The sequence below is a fragment of the Mycteria americana genome, chromosome 7, assembly GCF_035582795.1.
Source record: "Mycteria americana isolate JAX WOST 10 ecotype Jacksonville Zoo and Gardens chromosome 7, USCA_MyAme_1.0, whole genome shotgun sequence".
Lineage (NCBI taxonomy): Eukaryota > Metazoa > Chordata > Aves > Ciconiiformes > Ciconiidae > Mycteria > Mycteria americana.
Genome location: NC_134371.1, coordinates 58741300 through 58757278, shown reverse-complemented (window position 1 = coordinate 58757278; position 15979 = coordinate 58741300). Strand labels below are relative to the sequence as shown.

At 63.2% G+C, this 15979-nt stretch overlaps 2 protein-coding genes across 2 annotated transcripts; one reads left to right on the top strand and one right to left on the bottom strand.

Moving 5' to 3' along the window:
* Positions 1-294: 294 nt before the first annotated feature.
* Positions 295-7729, bottom strand: PLK3 (polo like kinase 3). The gene is made up of 15 exons (XM_075508640.1): positions 7445-7729; positions 6529-6636; positions 6326-6442; positions 5749-5878; positions 5574-5661; positions 4935-5030; positions 4030-4225; positions 3563-3689; positions 3067-3176; positions 2865-2982; positions 2676-2759; positions 2317-2479; positions 2060-2189; positions 1713-1823; positions 295-1349 (listed from the first exon to the last, which is right to left on the bottom strand). Exons 1-15 carry the CDS (start codon positions 7601-7603, stop codon positions 1155-1157), a joined length of 1932 nt encoding a protein of 643 aa, XP_075364755.1. The 5' UTR covers positions 7604-7729; the 3' UTR covers positions 295-1154.
* A 4724-nt stretch (positions 7730-12453) lies between these two features.
* On the top strand, positions 12454-14740 carry LOC142412804 (uncharacterized). Its single transcript, XM_075508639.1, has 2 exons — positions 12454-12493; positions 12782-14740. The coding sequence occupies exons 1-2, from the start codon at positions 12475-12477 to the stop codon at positions 14014-14016; spliced, it is 1254 nt and encodes a 417-aa protein (XP_075364754.1). The 5' UTR covers positions 12454-12474; the 3' UTR covers positions 14017-14740.
* The last annotated feature ends 1239 nt before the right edge of the window (positions 14741-15979 follow it).

Sequence of the window (15979 nt, the reverse complement as noted above, 5' to 3'; positions counted from 1 at the left end):
GCTGGGTTTAGTCCAAGTAGAGAGACAGGCAGGAATGAGAGTCTGGCAGCAGCAAGGAGAAGCTGAGGCAGCTCCAGGGCTCCACAGGCATCCGCAAGAGCTAACTGCCCTTCCTGCCAGCCCTGGGCTCCTACCACATGGGCTCCTCACCTCCATCCTGCCTCCCTGACCTTGTCCCCCAGCAACAGCCAGTGTCAAGATGGGTTTGCCAGGCAGCCCTGGAGCAAGGATGAAGATGAAGCCCTTTTGTGACCAAGGCCCCAGCTCCAAGCAAGGCAGACAGTTTGCCCTTACACAAATAAATTTTTATTGAGGTGAGTCAGGGACAGGGGAGTTGCACATGGACAGACCAACAAGAAAATAAATAATTCCATATAAATAAGTACATAAATAGTCCCACACAGCAGAGACTGCCTTGAAACAAAGAAACCTCCCCAGGTCTCAGTGAGACAAGGGCTTCTCCAGGCAAGCCCTCAGATCCCATCCCCCCCACCCTTTATTAAACCTCAAGTTGAACCAGGCAATTCACAATTTGGGAGCAGACAGGGCACGGCTGGGCCCAGCACAGCCCCCTCCTTAGTGTAGAAGTTGTGGAGTGGCACACACCAGCCCACGCAGCCCCTGGCAGGGCAGGCAGCGCCCTTCACCCCTGTCCACCCCTGGGAAGGGGTTTTCCCTACCCCACAGCAATCAAGCCTTGAGGTCAAGGCTGTGCCGGTCCTCTCCAGGCCATGGAGAGGGTCTGTGCAACTGGTGCATCAACTTGGGCAGGACAGCCTGAGCCCTCACTGCAGGCAGCTGCCAGCCAGGGCAGGTGGGAGCACCAGGCCACGAACAAGGCACAGCCAGACCCAAACCTGGCTGCAGGGCACTCACCCACCACCTCCCGGTGCCACCCCAGTCCGCTCCACCAAGACCAGCAAAACCAGAGCAGGAGCTGCCAGCAGGAAGGCAGCAATTGCCCAGAGCCAGGGAGCAGCAAGGATGTCCAGACCTGCTGCTGTAACCACATCCACATGTCTTAGTCCAGAGTCCAGCTGAGCACCAGGATACAGGGTGCCCAGGTGGGCAGCCAGCACCACAACATACCTCCCATCCCATGGGAGGGCAGGGGGAGACCTCTATGTCCAGAGAGGGTCCCCCGAGGTCCCACACTAGGCCTCAGCCCGTTCTTGGAGAAGCTTGAGGATGTATCTGAGGCGGTGGTGCAGCTCAGGAGAGCAGCCCAGCTCCTGGATGCTGCACAGCTTGTAGGTGTAGGAGTTGCGCTCCCGATTGATGTAGGTGACAAGGCAGGAGTGGTCAGGCTTGCTAATGATCACCTTGGTGTGGTCATTGTAGAAGTTCACCTAGGAGACAGGTTGGGCTTGGTTTAACCCATGTTACCCATGGCATGTCGGGAGCTGCGATGGAGCCACACTTCCTGCCTCAACCCGTTCCTCCTCCCCGACCTGCCTGGGAGCATCCCTGCTCCATGCCCCACAGTGGGAACATACCAGCCCCAGCACTGGGGCAGACAGAAGTGGCCAACTGAAGCATCAAGCTGTGACCAGCAGCTCCAGGCACTGGAGCAGCATCCTGCACCCACAGCTGTTTTCACAGCTGGACCTTGCATTTGGGCTGTGGCAGACGAGATCTAACACAGGCCAGGAGTCCCCAGCTGGCCTCCTCCCCACAGGGGTCTGGACATCTCCACTGTGCCCCACACGTACCTGGAGGGTACCACTGCTGAAGAGCATGAGCAAGGCTTGGTCAGTCTTCACCCACTGCAGAAGGAGCAGGGCCGGCTGCCCGAGGTCATCTATGCTGGGCAAGTCACCTCCCTTGGAGAGAAGGGTCTGCGTAAGCCATTGGTCCCATACATGGGAGCACTGCCACCAGCACACACAGCCAAACCTGGACACACCCCCAGTGGGACCCCCACTCCCAGGACACAACTCTGAGTGTCCACCTGGCCACAGCCTGTGAACAGGGAGTCCCACAACCCCAAGCAGTGGTCAAGCCATGACCCCCAACATCCAGCCTACCCACAATCCCAGCCCAGGGCCCCAGCACCCACCTTCATGAGATGCTGCTCCATGTAGGACGCAAAGTAGCACAAGACACTCATCTGTCCCTGCAGCTGCTCGGGGATGGCAGCCACAGAGAACACAAGGTGCTTGCTGTTGGTCGGGTTGTAATGCACAGTCCTGGGAGGGAGCAGACCGTGAGCTTTGGGGCCACCCAGCACCAAACCCACCCCCGGCACAGCCTCCCCTTGCCCCTTCCCACCCGAGAGGCTTCCCCAGAGACACCAGCCCCTTCTCTACTGCTTACCTGTGGTTGGGGGAAAGCGTCATGTGTGTGCCATTGTTGAAGAGGACCCCGATGCTGCGGTTGGAGAGCTGGTAGCCAAAGCCGTACTTGTTGGAGTAATCCACCCACTTGCTGACCCAGACAAAGTGCTCATGGCGGGCCAGGGAAGCTGGGTTTTTCTCCGCTGGTGGAGAGGAGAGGGGGTGAGCAGAGCAGGCAGCCAGCCCCTGTCCACCTCACCTCCCCAGGGGTGAGCAGACCCCCCCCACAGCAGGCTCTGGCAGCATTTATGGTATCCCAAATAGCAGCCATGCCTTCATCCCATGGGGACGGGGATGCACAGCACCCTGACCCATCCCAGAGCAGTCCAACTGGTTTACCTAGGGGCATGGAGGAGAGGCAGGTCCGCAGGAGCCGGACAGCTGACTCAATGATGGCAGAGGCAGTGATGCAGTCTTCAAAGGCTGCGGAGAGAAGATGACAGGCTGAGTCAGTTGGCCCCGCTATCAGCCAGGGCAGGACAGGAAGCTCAGAGCAGGCTTGGGGTGGCCTGAGCAGGTATTGCTCACCCTCACAGCTGCTGGCCATTGTCCCCCGGATGGAGGGGGATGCAGACTTGTGAGATGTCTCCTCCACCACTGTCTCCACAGGGCTAGAGCTGGCGCTGCGGCATGATACGGGGGTGGCCTGTATTGGGGAGAGACCTAGCTGTGTCACCATCCTGCCTGCTCCCCTGAAGAGGGGTGTGCATGGGCTCAGGGATGTCCTCACCTCATTCCCTTCCACAGTTTTATAGCTCATCTGCCGGCAGATTGAGGTCTTCATCAGCCCAGTGACCAGCTTAGAGATGTCATCCTTGTCCTCCAAAGAGCCCTTCTTGGCTGAGGACAGAGCACACTGCTGAGCACAGGGAATGGGGATATCTGGGCCACCCCTCCCAGTAGCTCAGCTCTCCCTTGTCTGCTCCTATACCCACGGTGGCGAGGATGGTGTCAGGCAGCTGCCTCCCACTTTCACTTCCCAGTTCTCATGCAACACAAGGCTTCCAGGAGGAACTACCCCCATGGGTTGCAGCACAGCATCCGCTCTCCAGGCGCACACCCATGCCAGGCCACCAGCACCAGAAGGGCAGGGGCAAGCCCAGCTTGTGCTAGCCCTGGGCAGGGGGCCCATGGAGACCCATCAGGAAGTCTCTGCAGGAGATGGGACCCACTTCTCCCCAAAGGAATGGTCACCCAGAGGCTCCTGGACAAGTGCATGGACTCACCCTTGGGTTTCTTCTTCCCAAAGAGTGTCTTGGTGACTTTAGCAAACAGACTCTTTGCTGGATTGGGGGGACTCAGCTCCGGAGCCATCACACAGCTGCTGGGAGGGAGCTTCTCAGGCGTGTAGCCCTGCAGAGAGGTCAAGGCAGAGGTTTGATTTCCATTGCCCACGTGCTCCAGGCAGAGCAGCTGCCCTGCGCTGACCACAGTCACTCACAGCCCTCCTGACAGCCAGCTTGCATTTCCGTCAAGCCTTGGCCCCACGACTGGCATCGCTACAGGAAACAGCCCATGCTATAGGGACAGGGTGGCAGGAGCACACCAGATCCCTCAGTTCCCCTGGCTGGCATTTGGGAAGGACAGCAGCTGCTTCCTTTGACGGACTGAGACTTGGGCTCCAAGGACAGCACAGCCCAAAAAGCTTCATCCCACCTGGACAAGGGTCAAGGCCAGACCCCCACCCACTCACCTTGAAGAACTCATGGTCCAAGATCTCCTCGAGGGTGAGGCGGTCCTGGGGGTTGCGTCTGAGAATGCCGGTGATGAGGTGCTTGGCAGGCAGGGAGAGGAAGGCAGGGAGGGTGTACTCCACCTGCTTGATGCACCTGTAGGTCTCCTTGAGGTCGGAGGTCTCAAAGGGAGGGTTCCCACACAGCAGGGTGTACCTGGGAAGGGACATGCATGCCACCGTCACATCCCCGCCAGGCTCATGACTCAGCAGCACTTAAAGCAAGGAAGTTATTGGCATTTGGCCGGCCACACCTGGCCGGGAGCACCAATTCCAGCCCGGATGGCCACACTCACATCCGGCCACACTTCCTCCTAGCAACTGTTTAAAGCAACAGGCAAGGAGCCCTGGGTAAGGGGAGAGGGCTGGCAGGAGAAGGCCACCCCACTGCTGCCCTTCCTACCCCCTGCACGGCCGCCGGGGCGGAAAGCGGAGCAGGAAGCTTGCGGGCAGCGGCTGGGCGAGAGGCTGGATGCACCGAAGCAGCACAGCTATCGCTTCCCATACAAAGAGAGCGGCAGCTGCCGCCAGCCACCGAGATTTTTCCGTTGTTTATCAGGTTCACGGGGCGGTCAAGCCTGCTTTGAACCAGAGCTGAGCGCGGCAGGAGTGCCTGCCCTTTGCAGTTCCCGCTTGTGCAGCCCCTGAGCGGCATCCCGGGACAGCTGGCAGCACCCGCTCCAAAGCGGGGCTCGGCAGGATCCGGCCGCCCGCTCCCCTCCCCCTGCCTTTCGGCAACCACTGCAAAGCCACGAGGCAAAGCGCAAGAGGACTTCCTCTTCGGGGCTGCTCCCCAGCCCGGCTCTCCCCCACCCCACGCAGGCAGGGCTGCCCGGACCCCTCCCCACCCAGCAGCACAGACTTACATGACACAGCCCAGAGACCACACGTCTGACTCTGGCCCATGGCCCTGTCTCAGCAGCACTTCTGGGGCCAGGTAGTTGGGGGTCCCACATATTGTCCTGTGGGGCAGAGCTCCAGGTCAGTGCATGCTCAGCATCCCCTTGCAACCAACCTCCCCCCATCCAAGCCCTGGGATTTAGCTTGCAGCCTGTCCTCCCCTGCCATTTTGCTCTTTGTGGCCCAAAGCCCCCTCCGTCTGCAAGAAGCCCATACAGACTCACTCCCCCACCCACCTCCCGGGGGTCAGGAGCAGCTGCTCCTGGGGAACCATTGGGAAGAGCTTGTCCTAGAGCCAGGGAGGAACAGAGCCTTTGTGTCCCAGCCCTGCACAGCCGGCAGGGCAGCCGGGCAGGCACAATAGCCATAGTCAGCACATTGTTCTCCCCGACGGCTGCGAGCTCACTCCTGAAGGAGCCACAAAGCCCCCAGCCCCCTCGCCTTGCTTGCAGCTGGGGCAGGAGTCACCCCCACCCCAGGAAGGGGCCCTAAGGCTTCCCCTCCCCAGGCCAGGAAGGACCACTCACCCCTGCACCCTACTGGGAAGCCACAGGAGGAAGAGTGAAACCTCAGAGGGCTCTGGAACAGGGAAACCTCAGACTTACTTTTTCTTCTGGTCAGAGATATCCTGGCAAGCAGCTAGACCAAAGTCCCCCACCTTCAGCTCCATGTTTTCATTGATGAAGAAGTTGCCTGCAAGTCAAGGACGATGCATCACCACAAGTCCCTCTGGGGCAGCACGCTCCCCACATGTCACCCTGCCCCAAGCACAGCACTCACCAAGCTTGAGGTCTCTGTGCAGGATGCCCTTGAGGTGAAGGTATTTCAAGCCTGAGATGATCTGTTTGAGGTAATACCGCACTTCGGGCTCCAGCAGAGTATGGCGGGCCTTCCAGATGTGGGCCAGGGACTGCAGAGGGAGAGAAGGCAGCTTGGTGATGGCAGGCAGGGAGAACAGGCAGCCCTGCTGACTAGGCAAGGGGCAGGCAGGGTCAAAGCCAGTTCTTCCAGAAGTTGCACATCCACAAATAATCCTTCTTCCACAGCCATGACCTCAGCAGACTTCCCACACAAGGTTGAGGTTGCTCAGCACAGCCAGGGTTTATGGTGGCCCCACCAGGAGCTAAGGGATGCCAACATGAGCAGGCAGCCCGAGTAGGACAAGCAACCAGCGGTGTCCCCAGTGCCGTGCGAAACTACACGGGTTATGGCTGAGCTCAGAGGGTGTGACAGAGCAGGCAGCAAGGCAGCCCAGGAAAAGGCGTACGCTAACAAAGCGCCTCAGATAAGGCCTGCTCCAAGCAGCCACAGCTCTGTTTAGGATATCCTTTGGCAGGGAGGCCACACCAGTACTCACCTTCCTACTGCAGTGCTCCAGGAAGATGTAGATGCTCTCTGCATCCTCGAAGTAGTGGGAGAACTTGACAATGTGCTTGTGGTGCAGGTCCCGGTGCAGCTCGATCTCATTGGTGATCTGAAAGGGAGCAGTGGTGCTCAGTTAGTACAAGGCCCTCGCTGCATCCCACCAGTCCAGCATCCCACCAAACCCACAGCACCTACCTTCTCCCGCTGGTGGGGTTTAGCCACCCGGCTGTGAGGTATGACCTTCACGGCATAGGTTTTGTTGCTGGAGAGGTCTGTCATTTCATAGCATCGTGCAAACCCACCCTGCAAGGGAAGAGGTGGTTGCGGATGGGTGAGAGACAGCTCTTCGCCCCTGCCTACGAGCCTCCTCCTCCGTTCCCTTGCAGCGCAGCCCGGCAAGCGTCACACGCTCCCTCCTGCTGCATCGCCCACTAAGATCTGAACTATGATGCTCTCAACCAGGGATTTTCTTCACCCAGTTCCTGTAAAACCTCCAGGGCATTTTTCCTCCCACCATGGCCGGACTCTGCGTCTTTCCACATGTCAGATCAGCCTGGAAAGTCCTGCACAGGGCAGGGAGCCCAGGGACCGGAGGCCACCGAAAGGCAGCCCGACAGAGACAGGTTTTTCCTGCCATGATGTCAGCCTCCGATCTGCACACTCAGCCGCCGAGCCCGCCCGGGCCGGGCTGGGAACCGGCACCCGCCTCCCACACACACCGCTGGCAGCGGGAGGAAAAGTTGCGTGCGACAGAGCGGCGCGGGCCGGCACCCCTGGGAACCGGGGCACCCGCCGGCCCACGCACGCCCCGCGGGGCGCCCCGAAACCGATGCGACTCCGATAGCCGACGAGGCACGCAGCCAGCCCGGGTGATTCACAGCTTCCAGCGCTGCTGCGGGCCCGCCGGGAGAGGCGGGGAGGGTGGGGGTGGCGTGCGGCAGCCGAGGGGCCGCATCCAGCCCCGGGCCACCCCGGAGGCGGTCGAGCAGCCCCCCCGCCCCTCCCCGCGCCCGCACCGGGCGGTGGCTCCGGGCTCCCGGCCCCGCTCAACCCGGCACGCCCCGGCCGGTGCCCCCCGCGGCGGCTCGGCCCCCCCCCCGTTCCCCGGTACCTTTCCCAGCAGGCGTCCCTTGCAGTAGGAGCGGCCGGAGATCGGGTCGGTGACGATGCGGGTGGTCTCGGCCGCGCGGGGCGGGGGCGCCGGGGCGGGTGCGGGCCGTGGGGGGAGGCCGGCGGCGGGGAGAGGGGGGAAGAGGCCGGCGGGCTCCATGGCGGGCGCGGGAGGAGAAGGAGGCGGCTCCGCGGGGCTGGGGCTGCTCCGCCACCGCCGGGCCCCGCGCACGTGGCCCCGCCGCCGCGCGCTGCCGCCCCGGGAATCCCGCCGGCTTTATCAATGGGCGCGCTGACGTCACCCGCGGAGCCCCGCCCCCGGGCGGCCCCGCCCCTCCCTTAAAGCGGCCGCCTCACGGTGAAAGGCGAGTGGGAGGGGGCGGCGGGGTCCGACCCACAGACCGGCACCTCCTGGCCGGCGGTGAGCCGGGGGAGTCCAGCTACGGCCCTGCTGCCTCCACCGCACAGACACACACAGCCCCCCCCAGACACAGGGGCCCCCCGGTAGACACACGTCCCCCCTAGACACAGAGACCCCCATAAGACAGGCAGCCCTCCTAGACACAGGGATCCCCCATAGACACAGCGAGACTCCATAGACACGCAGACATCCCTCCTCAGCTCCCTCCCCTCTCTCCCGGGACAGGCAGAGCCCCCTCCCCGTAAATACATCCGTAAACACATCCATAAATACACACCCCCCACCCACCCACTCACAGGATGCCTCCCCTCACAGGGGTGACCAGCTTGTGTGACACGACCCCCTGGGGACCGGGGAGCCCACATCGACGCCTCATGGAAAAGCCGTGGCCAGGGCGGGATTTCAAAGCCCATGTGTTCACTGCAGGCCCTAGCCCCCCCGTGCCAAACCTGGATGCAGGCAGGGACCCCCTCACAGCCCCTCACTCTGTGCCAGGGGCCGTGGAGGGTGTCACAGCCCACCCCAGGTGGGGTGCTGGGGGCGCTGGGGACAGTGGAAGATGGAGGTGAGCTCCCTGGCTGGGCTGTCCCCTGGGTAGGTGTCCCTTGGCCACCCTTTGCCCCAGCTCCAGCCCAGCCCCATGCCCCAGTGCCCCTCAAACAGCCCCAAAAGGTCAGTCCCCTGCGGCTGCCCACGCTGGCCAGTCCAGGACTGGGGACCTGCAGGACTGTCCCGCTGGGGATGTCCATCCTCGCCCCTCGGCGGCTGGGCACCCCGGCCTGGGCTTCCCGGGGACTCTGGTGTTGCGGGGTGGGCCTGGCCGTGCCGGCCCCGGTGTGCGGTGGTGTCCGGGCAGTGTGCCATAGCAGTGCTGCTCCCTAATGGCCACGAGGAGGACATGTCTCTGTGTCACCCGAAACAGGTCACGGAAGGATGCGGGGCATCTCTCTCTCCCCACGGGTGTGGGAGCTGGCAGAGGTGGCCGCAAACCCACGGCTCTCCACGGATCCTGGAGCAGCAGCGTTGCAAGAGCCCCTCAAAAGCAGATCCTGCTGCCCTTCCCCGCTCCATACCGCACCCAAGGGTGACTGTGTGCACGTCCCTTGCTCTGTGCCTCAGTTTCCCCACTCTGCACTCCACCTCTGCTTCCCCGGGGCAGCTCAGGGCTCTGGTCACTGATGCTCGATCTGCTCCTGAATATGCTGAGGGTTTTGCATGAGCACTCCCAGCCAAACAGCCTCGTGCTTCACAGCACATCCCCTGTGGGGGGGAATTAACCCCCTTTTTTTGCTTCAGGAAAGCTGAGCAAACCTGCCTGTAGGGAGAGAGGAAACAACCCGGATCTGTCTGCTTTTTTCTCAGGTTTCCACCTTTTGCAGCGGAAGTGTGTGCAAACCCACCACCCGGCAGCAAACACGCTCTGGGAGCAGGCAGGAAGGCTGCTGCCCCTTGGGGGAACGCTGCCTGTTTCCACCAGGGCCCCAGGGCTCCCCGGGCGTGGGAGGTGTCACGGGGCAATGCTGGTTTTCCGACGAAGGCACCAGCTCGGGGCTGCCGGGAGGTCCCCGGGCAGAGCTGAGTCAGCATCTAGAGGCAGCATGTGGGTGGAGGCACCCAGGGGTGCGGGGAGGCCCCAGGGGACCTGCCTGGGGGTGGCGGGACAACCTGCACGGGGTTTGCCCCAGGGTCCCCCACAGAGGCACAGCAGGGACCAGTGAGGGCCGAGAGCCACCAGCTCTGCTCCTGCTCCCCACTGGCTCCAGGCGAGCTCTTGAGCTGGGTTTGGGGGCACAGACAGAGCCCCCGCCAGGGCTGGGGCACCTCCTCTCCAAGAGGGATGGAGCCCGGCAGCAGCCCCCCTTCCACCTGCAGCTCTGGTCCGCCGTGATGCAGAGCATCGCAGCCAGGGGTTTTCCCGTCACTGAGCTGGGGCGGTGGGAGGAAGCGTGGTTTAACATCAGCAACCTGCCCGGCCTGGGGAAGGGGAGGCTCTGGGGTGATCTCCCGGCTGGCTGCAGCTATTTAGATGGAGTTACAGGAAAAGGGAGCTAGTCTCTCTGGGAATGTGTACAGCGAAACCAGGACAGGCACCCGATGCAAGTTGCATCAAGGGACATTCCATCGAGATGCTAGGAAACTTTTTTCCCCTGTGAGCATGGTAAAATATTACAGGAGCCCAGAGAGGCTGCGGGATCTCTGTCCTCCATGATACTCAGATGTGGCCTCGTCGCCCCCAAGGTCCCCCCACCCTCACAGTAGTCAGTGATGCTCAGCGGCATCAGGAGCAGTGAGGTTGAACCCAGCTGCCAGCTTGCCTCTGCGGAGGGGCTGCCTTCTCGGGGCGGCTGCACGGCATTGCTGTGTGCTCTGCACGCAGCACCCAGGCAGCAAGAGCAATGCCAGCCAAGCACCCGCGTCCCCCCACAGCCCAAGGTGCAGGGGAGCTCCACGGGACTGGGGTGACAGCCCTGACCAGGGAGTGGAGTTTTTCCCTCCCTTGGCACTCTCACCCAGTGAGCTCCTGCAAAGCACGGGGCTGCAGCCACCAAGGAGGAGGAGGGAGAGGGTGGCTGGTCCCTCAGGTGGGCCGGGGAAAGAACCACCAGCTCCAGCACCAGCACCAGCACCAGCAAAGGCTAACCTGCCCCAGGGGCTGGCTGGGGATGTGCAGAGGGAAAGTTGCAAATCTGGGCAAAGCTGCCTGGAGAGAGAGATAAAAGGATCCCGATCCCTCCAGATTAAGGAAGCACTTGGATCTGGGGTGGCACGTAAAATGCTAGTGCTGGAAGGTACTCCCTGGGAGGCAGGATCCGGCCCACGGAGGCTCAGGGAGCCCGCCGAAATCTCCTGCAATGGGCTCTTAGCTCAGCTGCTGCCCTGGAGCAGGGGTAGCAGGGGAACCTTTACCCCAAGCAGGGTGTTGGCAGGCTCCGGCCCGTGGGTGCCAGCTTGGGGCTGTGTGACCATGTCCGGGGCACACCAGGAGGCAACTCTCGCCCCCCAGGCCGGTGCGCTGCCGGCAGCTCCCTTCCCACAAGGGCCTGAATGGCCATTTCCTGCATCCCACCCCAGCAGCCAGGGCTCAGCCGGGCCCGCTTCCCTCCCTGCTTCTTCCTGTCCCGTCCCGTCCCTGCTGCCCAGCAGAAATCCCTGGCGCAGGATTTGTTGCTGTGGCATTTGCCGCACAGTGCAAGGTGCTGGCACCCTAAACTCGCTGCTCACAGGGCAATGCCCGCAGCGGGACAGGGCAGGTCCCGCTGCCAGAAACCCACCCTCTGCCGGGGTTTGTGCATCTGGGCAAGACCCAAGAAGGGTGCACGGGACGTGGGTGATGGGTCTGTGCCAAGGGCAGCTGCTGCTCTCCCACTGGGGGCTGGAGTGTCCCTGAGTAGCACCCGAGGTGCCAGTTTTGAGCCACAAGCAAGGGGTGAAATCAAGGAAGGAAACTCCTGAAGCCTGGTGCCTTCTCCAACTCCACTGCATCCTGGCCCTTGCTCCTGGGGTGCACCCTTGGGATAGCACGGGTGGCCCAGGGTAGCCTGAAACAACCCAGCACTGTTATACTGGTGTGCTGAGCTTGCCAGGCCTCTGAGGCACCCCCGATATGCAGCACGTAGGGTGTCCCAGCACTCTGCACCCCGAGCCAGGCTGAAGAGTGGCTGCCAGAGCCCTGCCCTGCTGTGGTCAGCCCGCCAGGCTCTGGCACTGCAGCACCGCACAGGCGCTTGGGCCAGGTCCCGTCTCACCCATCTCCCACCACCACTGAAGCAAAGTGCTGTTGGTACCCCACCATGTGCCTCAGTTTACCCGGTTCACACCGTGGTGAGCACACATGCACTTTCAGGGTGTGGAAATACAGCTCCCCTCTCCAGCGCTGCTTTTCCTGTAGGTTGTGGAGCTCATGTCCGACCTCAGCTCCTCCTTCCCGGCCCGGGACTTGTGTGGAATGGACGTAAGTCATACAGGGTCTAGTGACGGAGAGAGAAGCTGGTCCTTTTGGTCCCCATCCTGCAAGCATGCACAGTCTGCATCATCTCCCCAGTGGGGCTGGGAGTCACACCGTGCATGGAGGTGGGGACCAGGCAGGCAGGGCTTTCTCCCCATCCCGGGAGGGAAGGGAATTCAGCAGAGCCCAGCCTGGTGCCTCTCCAGGGGCTTGGGGGGCTGATGCTGGAGTATGGAGGGGGCTGGAGGGAGATATGGCTTGTGGGGGGGCAGAGGGGGTGGAAATTGGGAGAGGCTGGGAAGGGACATTGCTTCTGGGGGATGGAGAGGGGAGGGATAGGGGGGATGGGGGGCTGCAGGGACCATGGTTTATGTGGGTTGCAGAGGAAGGTGGACCAGTGGCTGGACTGAATGTAGGGGGCTGGGTGCAAGCATATTTTGGGGGGTGCCGCCGCACAGTGCGGCTGGAGCTCCATGGCTGGTGGGAGCCCAGCGAGGGGACGGGGCACAGGGCGCTGAAGGGAGACCATGGCCCGCGGGGGCGGGCCGGGGCCGGGGCCGGGGCCGGGGCCGGGGCGGGCTGCGGCGGGGCCGCCCCGCAGCGAGGCGGAGCCGGCGGCCGCGCCCGGCGGGGAGCGCGGCGGGGCGCGGAGTGGCCCCGGAGGATGGGGCGTGCGGCGGCAGGTGAGGCCGGGCAGGGCACCCCGGGAGGGGGCGAGCGCAGCCCCGGGGGTCGCTCGCTGCCCGCGGGCAGCCGGCCGGAGCAGCGGGACGTCGGGTGTGAGACAGCCCCGGGCTGGCGGGGGGCGGCAGCCCTGGGGGGTGGCTCCGGGGGGGGGCTGCGGGGACCCGGGTCCCTTCCCTAGGGTGAGAAGCGGGGTTCACCCCCCCCCGCCGAGGCGGGCTGGAGCAAGGGGAGCGGGAGAGCTGGTCCCACGGGGGGGTCACCCATCCCCTCTGCTCTCCCCGCAGGCGCTGGGCTGGGGCCCGTGTCCCTCTGGGGCAGCCTCCTGCTCGCTGCCGGCCTTGCCCTCGACCCAGCACCGCAAAGCTGCAACTGCACAGAGCCGATGGACTTCCAGGCTTTCCGGGAGGCTCCGCTCCCTGAGAGCTGCTGCCTCAACTTTACCAGCTCCAACATCACCCACCTGGACTGGGGTGCACTGGTAGAGGTGCAAGGGCTGCGGGAGCTCTACCTCTCACACTGCAGCATCACGGATATCAGCAACGCACAGGGAGTCCCCCCTGCCTTGGAGGTCTTGCACTTAAGTCACAACCTGCTGGAAAGTCTCCCTGGAAGCTTTCTAGAAGATGCCCCTAATTTGAGGGTCCTTTATCTGGACAGCAACCAGCTCCAGGAGCTGCCCAAGTCCTTCCTGAAAGCATCCACCCAGGTCCAGGAGGTCTACCTGGGCTTCAATGCCCTGACCTTCCTTCCTGCCAGCCTCCTGAAGCCATCTCTGCTCCAGCTCCAGCTCTCCAACAACAGTTGGGACTGCAGCTGCGCTCTGCTCAGCAACCTGGAGAGTTGGCCCAGCCTGGTCACTCAGGTTATCTGCCACACGCCGGAGCGGTACCACGGCGTGGACCTCCAGAGCATCCCCCGGGATGAGCTGTGCCACTCGCACAGCCTCACCGCCCTCTTCATCTGCCTGCCCCCTCTCCTCATCCTTGCCAGCATCACCTGGTGCTTCTGCAGGCAGAAGAGAAAGACCAACTACAGCCTTCAGAGCAGGTCCCAGAGCCACCCAGCCATGGCAGAGAGGGGCAGCACGCCAGTGCCTGCGGAGCCCCACCACTACGTCCCCTACGAGCTGCCTGCCGCCCCCTCCGAGACCGAGAAGAAGGGGCTGCTGGGGAGTCAGGTCCTGCTCCAGCCCTCTGTGGACCTGCTGGACAGCAGCAGGGACCTCTACGAGGAGGTGGAGATCCAGGTGGGATCCCCCAGCAGTTCCCAGGTGCCAGCCCACAAAGGGCGGCAGGGCATGGGGCCGGGCAGGCAGCAGGACACCCCAGCACCAAGGGCAGAGGAGCTGGGGGGCAGCGAGCCAGAAGTGGACACTGTCAGCGTGAGTGAAGTCCTGAAGGACTCTGCTGACCGTGAGAAGATCTACATGACTCAATCGACCAACTATTACAACCTGGTACCCGGCATCGAGCTGGAGGACTCGGACAACCTGGAGTATGAGAACATCGACCTGCACTGATGCTGGGACTCGGGCTGTGTCTGGGACACGCTGGGAGGATGGCAGGGGCTGGGCGGTAGTGAAAGCCAGCAGAGCAGGAGAGGCACGAGCTGTCCTGCCATGGCTTACAGTGGCTGTTTGCAAAGCTGCACCTCCAAATTCCCGTCCCTTCCCCTGCACTACCACGTGCACTCCTCGCTTGCCATGTGCTGCAGCTGGGCAGGGGGTTTGAGGGGGCTTCGGGCACTGGGGACCCTGCTGCAGGCCAGCGGTGTTTGGGGACACACGGTCTGGCAGTGCCCGAGGAAGGATGTGGAGAGGGGGTGGGGGCTGTCTTGTCTGGTTTTGGGTACCAGGTGACAATACTGTGTGTGCCAGACCCACCGACCGCGGCCTCCATCTTCTCTTGCTGGAGCCAGATGACATCTAGCACGGACCTGCTGCTCCCCAGCCCGCAGATAATGGGGTCTGGGGACATGAAACGGGGCTGGCTCTGCCTATGTGGTCTGCGGTGGGGGGGTCACGTGTGGACAGGGTGCCCCAGGTTTGGCAGGGGGAGCCGGGGGTGGCCCTGCCTGCTCCCCACCCCACATCCCACCGTGTCCGGCCACGTGGCACAGGGGCTTGGAACAGCTGGTGCACACGCGCTGCTGCGCACACAAATGTGTGTGCACACGTATGTGCGGGGACTGTGCACGGGTGGGCGTGAGCGGGTGTGCGAGGTGCACATGCAGGTGGGGAGGCACCGGAGGGGGGCCCTCGCAGCCTCTCCTGCCTGATGTGCTGCCAACCCCTGTAGGATCCAGCTCCTGCCTGATGTGCTGCCAACCCCTGTAGGATCCAGCTCCCAATAAGAAATAAATCATTTTACTCCTGGCAGTGCGGCTCCACCCCTGTGTCTGCATGGTTTGGGGTGGTGGGGAGACGACCGCCGGGACGTGGGGGAGCGCAGGGATGGGGGGCTTTGCTCCTACCCCATCTCCCCTCCCATGCCCTGGGTGATGCCCCGGCGTGGGTCTCATTTTGCAGCCCCAGGGCCACTTTGCTGGGCCGGTGGAACAGAGCTGGGCACTGGCTGGGGGTGAACGGAGCCTCTGCCTTGCACCGTGATTTACAGCCCAGCCGGGGAAGGCGTCAGCCTGCTGTAAACGCCGCGGTTCCCGGCTGGGAGCTGTGTGGCTCCTGGGAACGAGGCAAAGGCTGAGGGTGCTGTAAATCACCCCCCTGCACAGGCACTTCCCCGGTGAGTATCACCCATGGGTGTTCCAGCCCTTCTCTAGGATCGTCACCCTTGAGTCCTACCCCCCTGCCCAGGGAGACATTTCCCCGGCTGGAAGCCCCAGCAGCCGTCCCGCTCTGCACTGGAGCCGTCCTGTGCCCCGGCAGGAAGGGAGGGAGCTGGGCAGGGCAGGACACGGCGCTCCGGCCAGCAAAGGAAGTGGTGTTTCCTGCGGAGCGCGGCATGGCCTCCAGCAGCCCATGGTGGGACGAGCCACGGGCCCCGGCAGTGCTCTGCCCGAGCTCTCCCCAGCCCCAGCGCGGGTCGGGGATGAGGACGGGATGATTTCCCTGCATGTCTTGCTGTCACTCACGGATGTTTCCCACTGTTTTATATCCCACTGGAATTCTTCCCTTCCTGCTCTCTCCCAGGCCCTGGGAAAGCAGCCTGTTGCCAGCCTTTAATATGCCTCCACCACCCCCTGCCAGGTAGTGCAGCCAGGGGACAGCCAGGAGATCCTGGCGTGCCCCAGCTCATGCCGTCCCCAAGTCTCCCCGGGGACACGGAGGGAGCAGGAGCGGCCACAGTGCCGAGGCAGGACAGGCAGGGCTCAGCCAGCCGTCCCCAGGGGCTGCAGCCCAGCCCCTGGCCGCAGACGCTGCCCCGCTGCTGGCAGCGAGGACATGGGCAGCGATGGATGCATTTTTCACCCGTGCTCCAGAAATATCCCGCAGCTCTCCCTGGCTCTGCCCGCACACCCCGGGG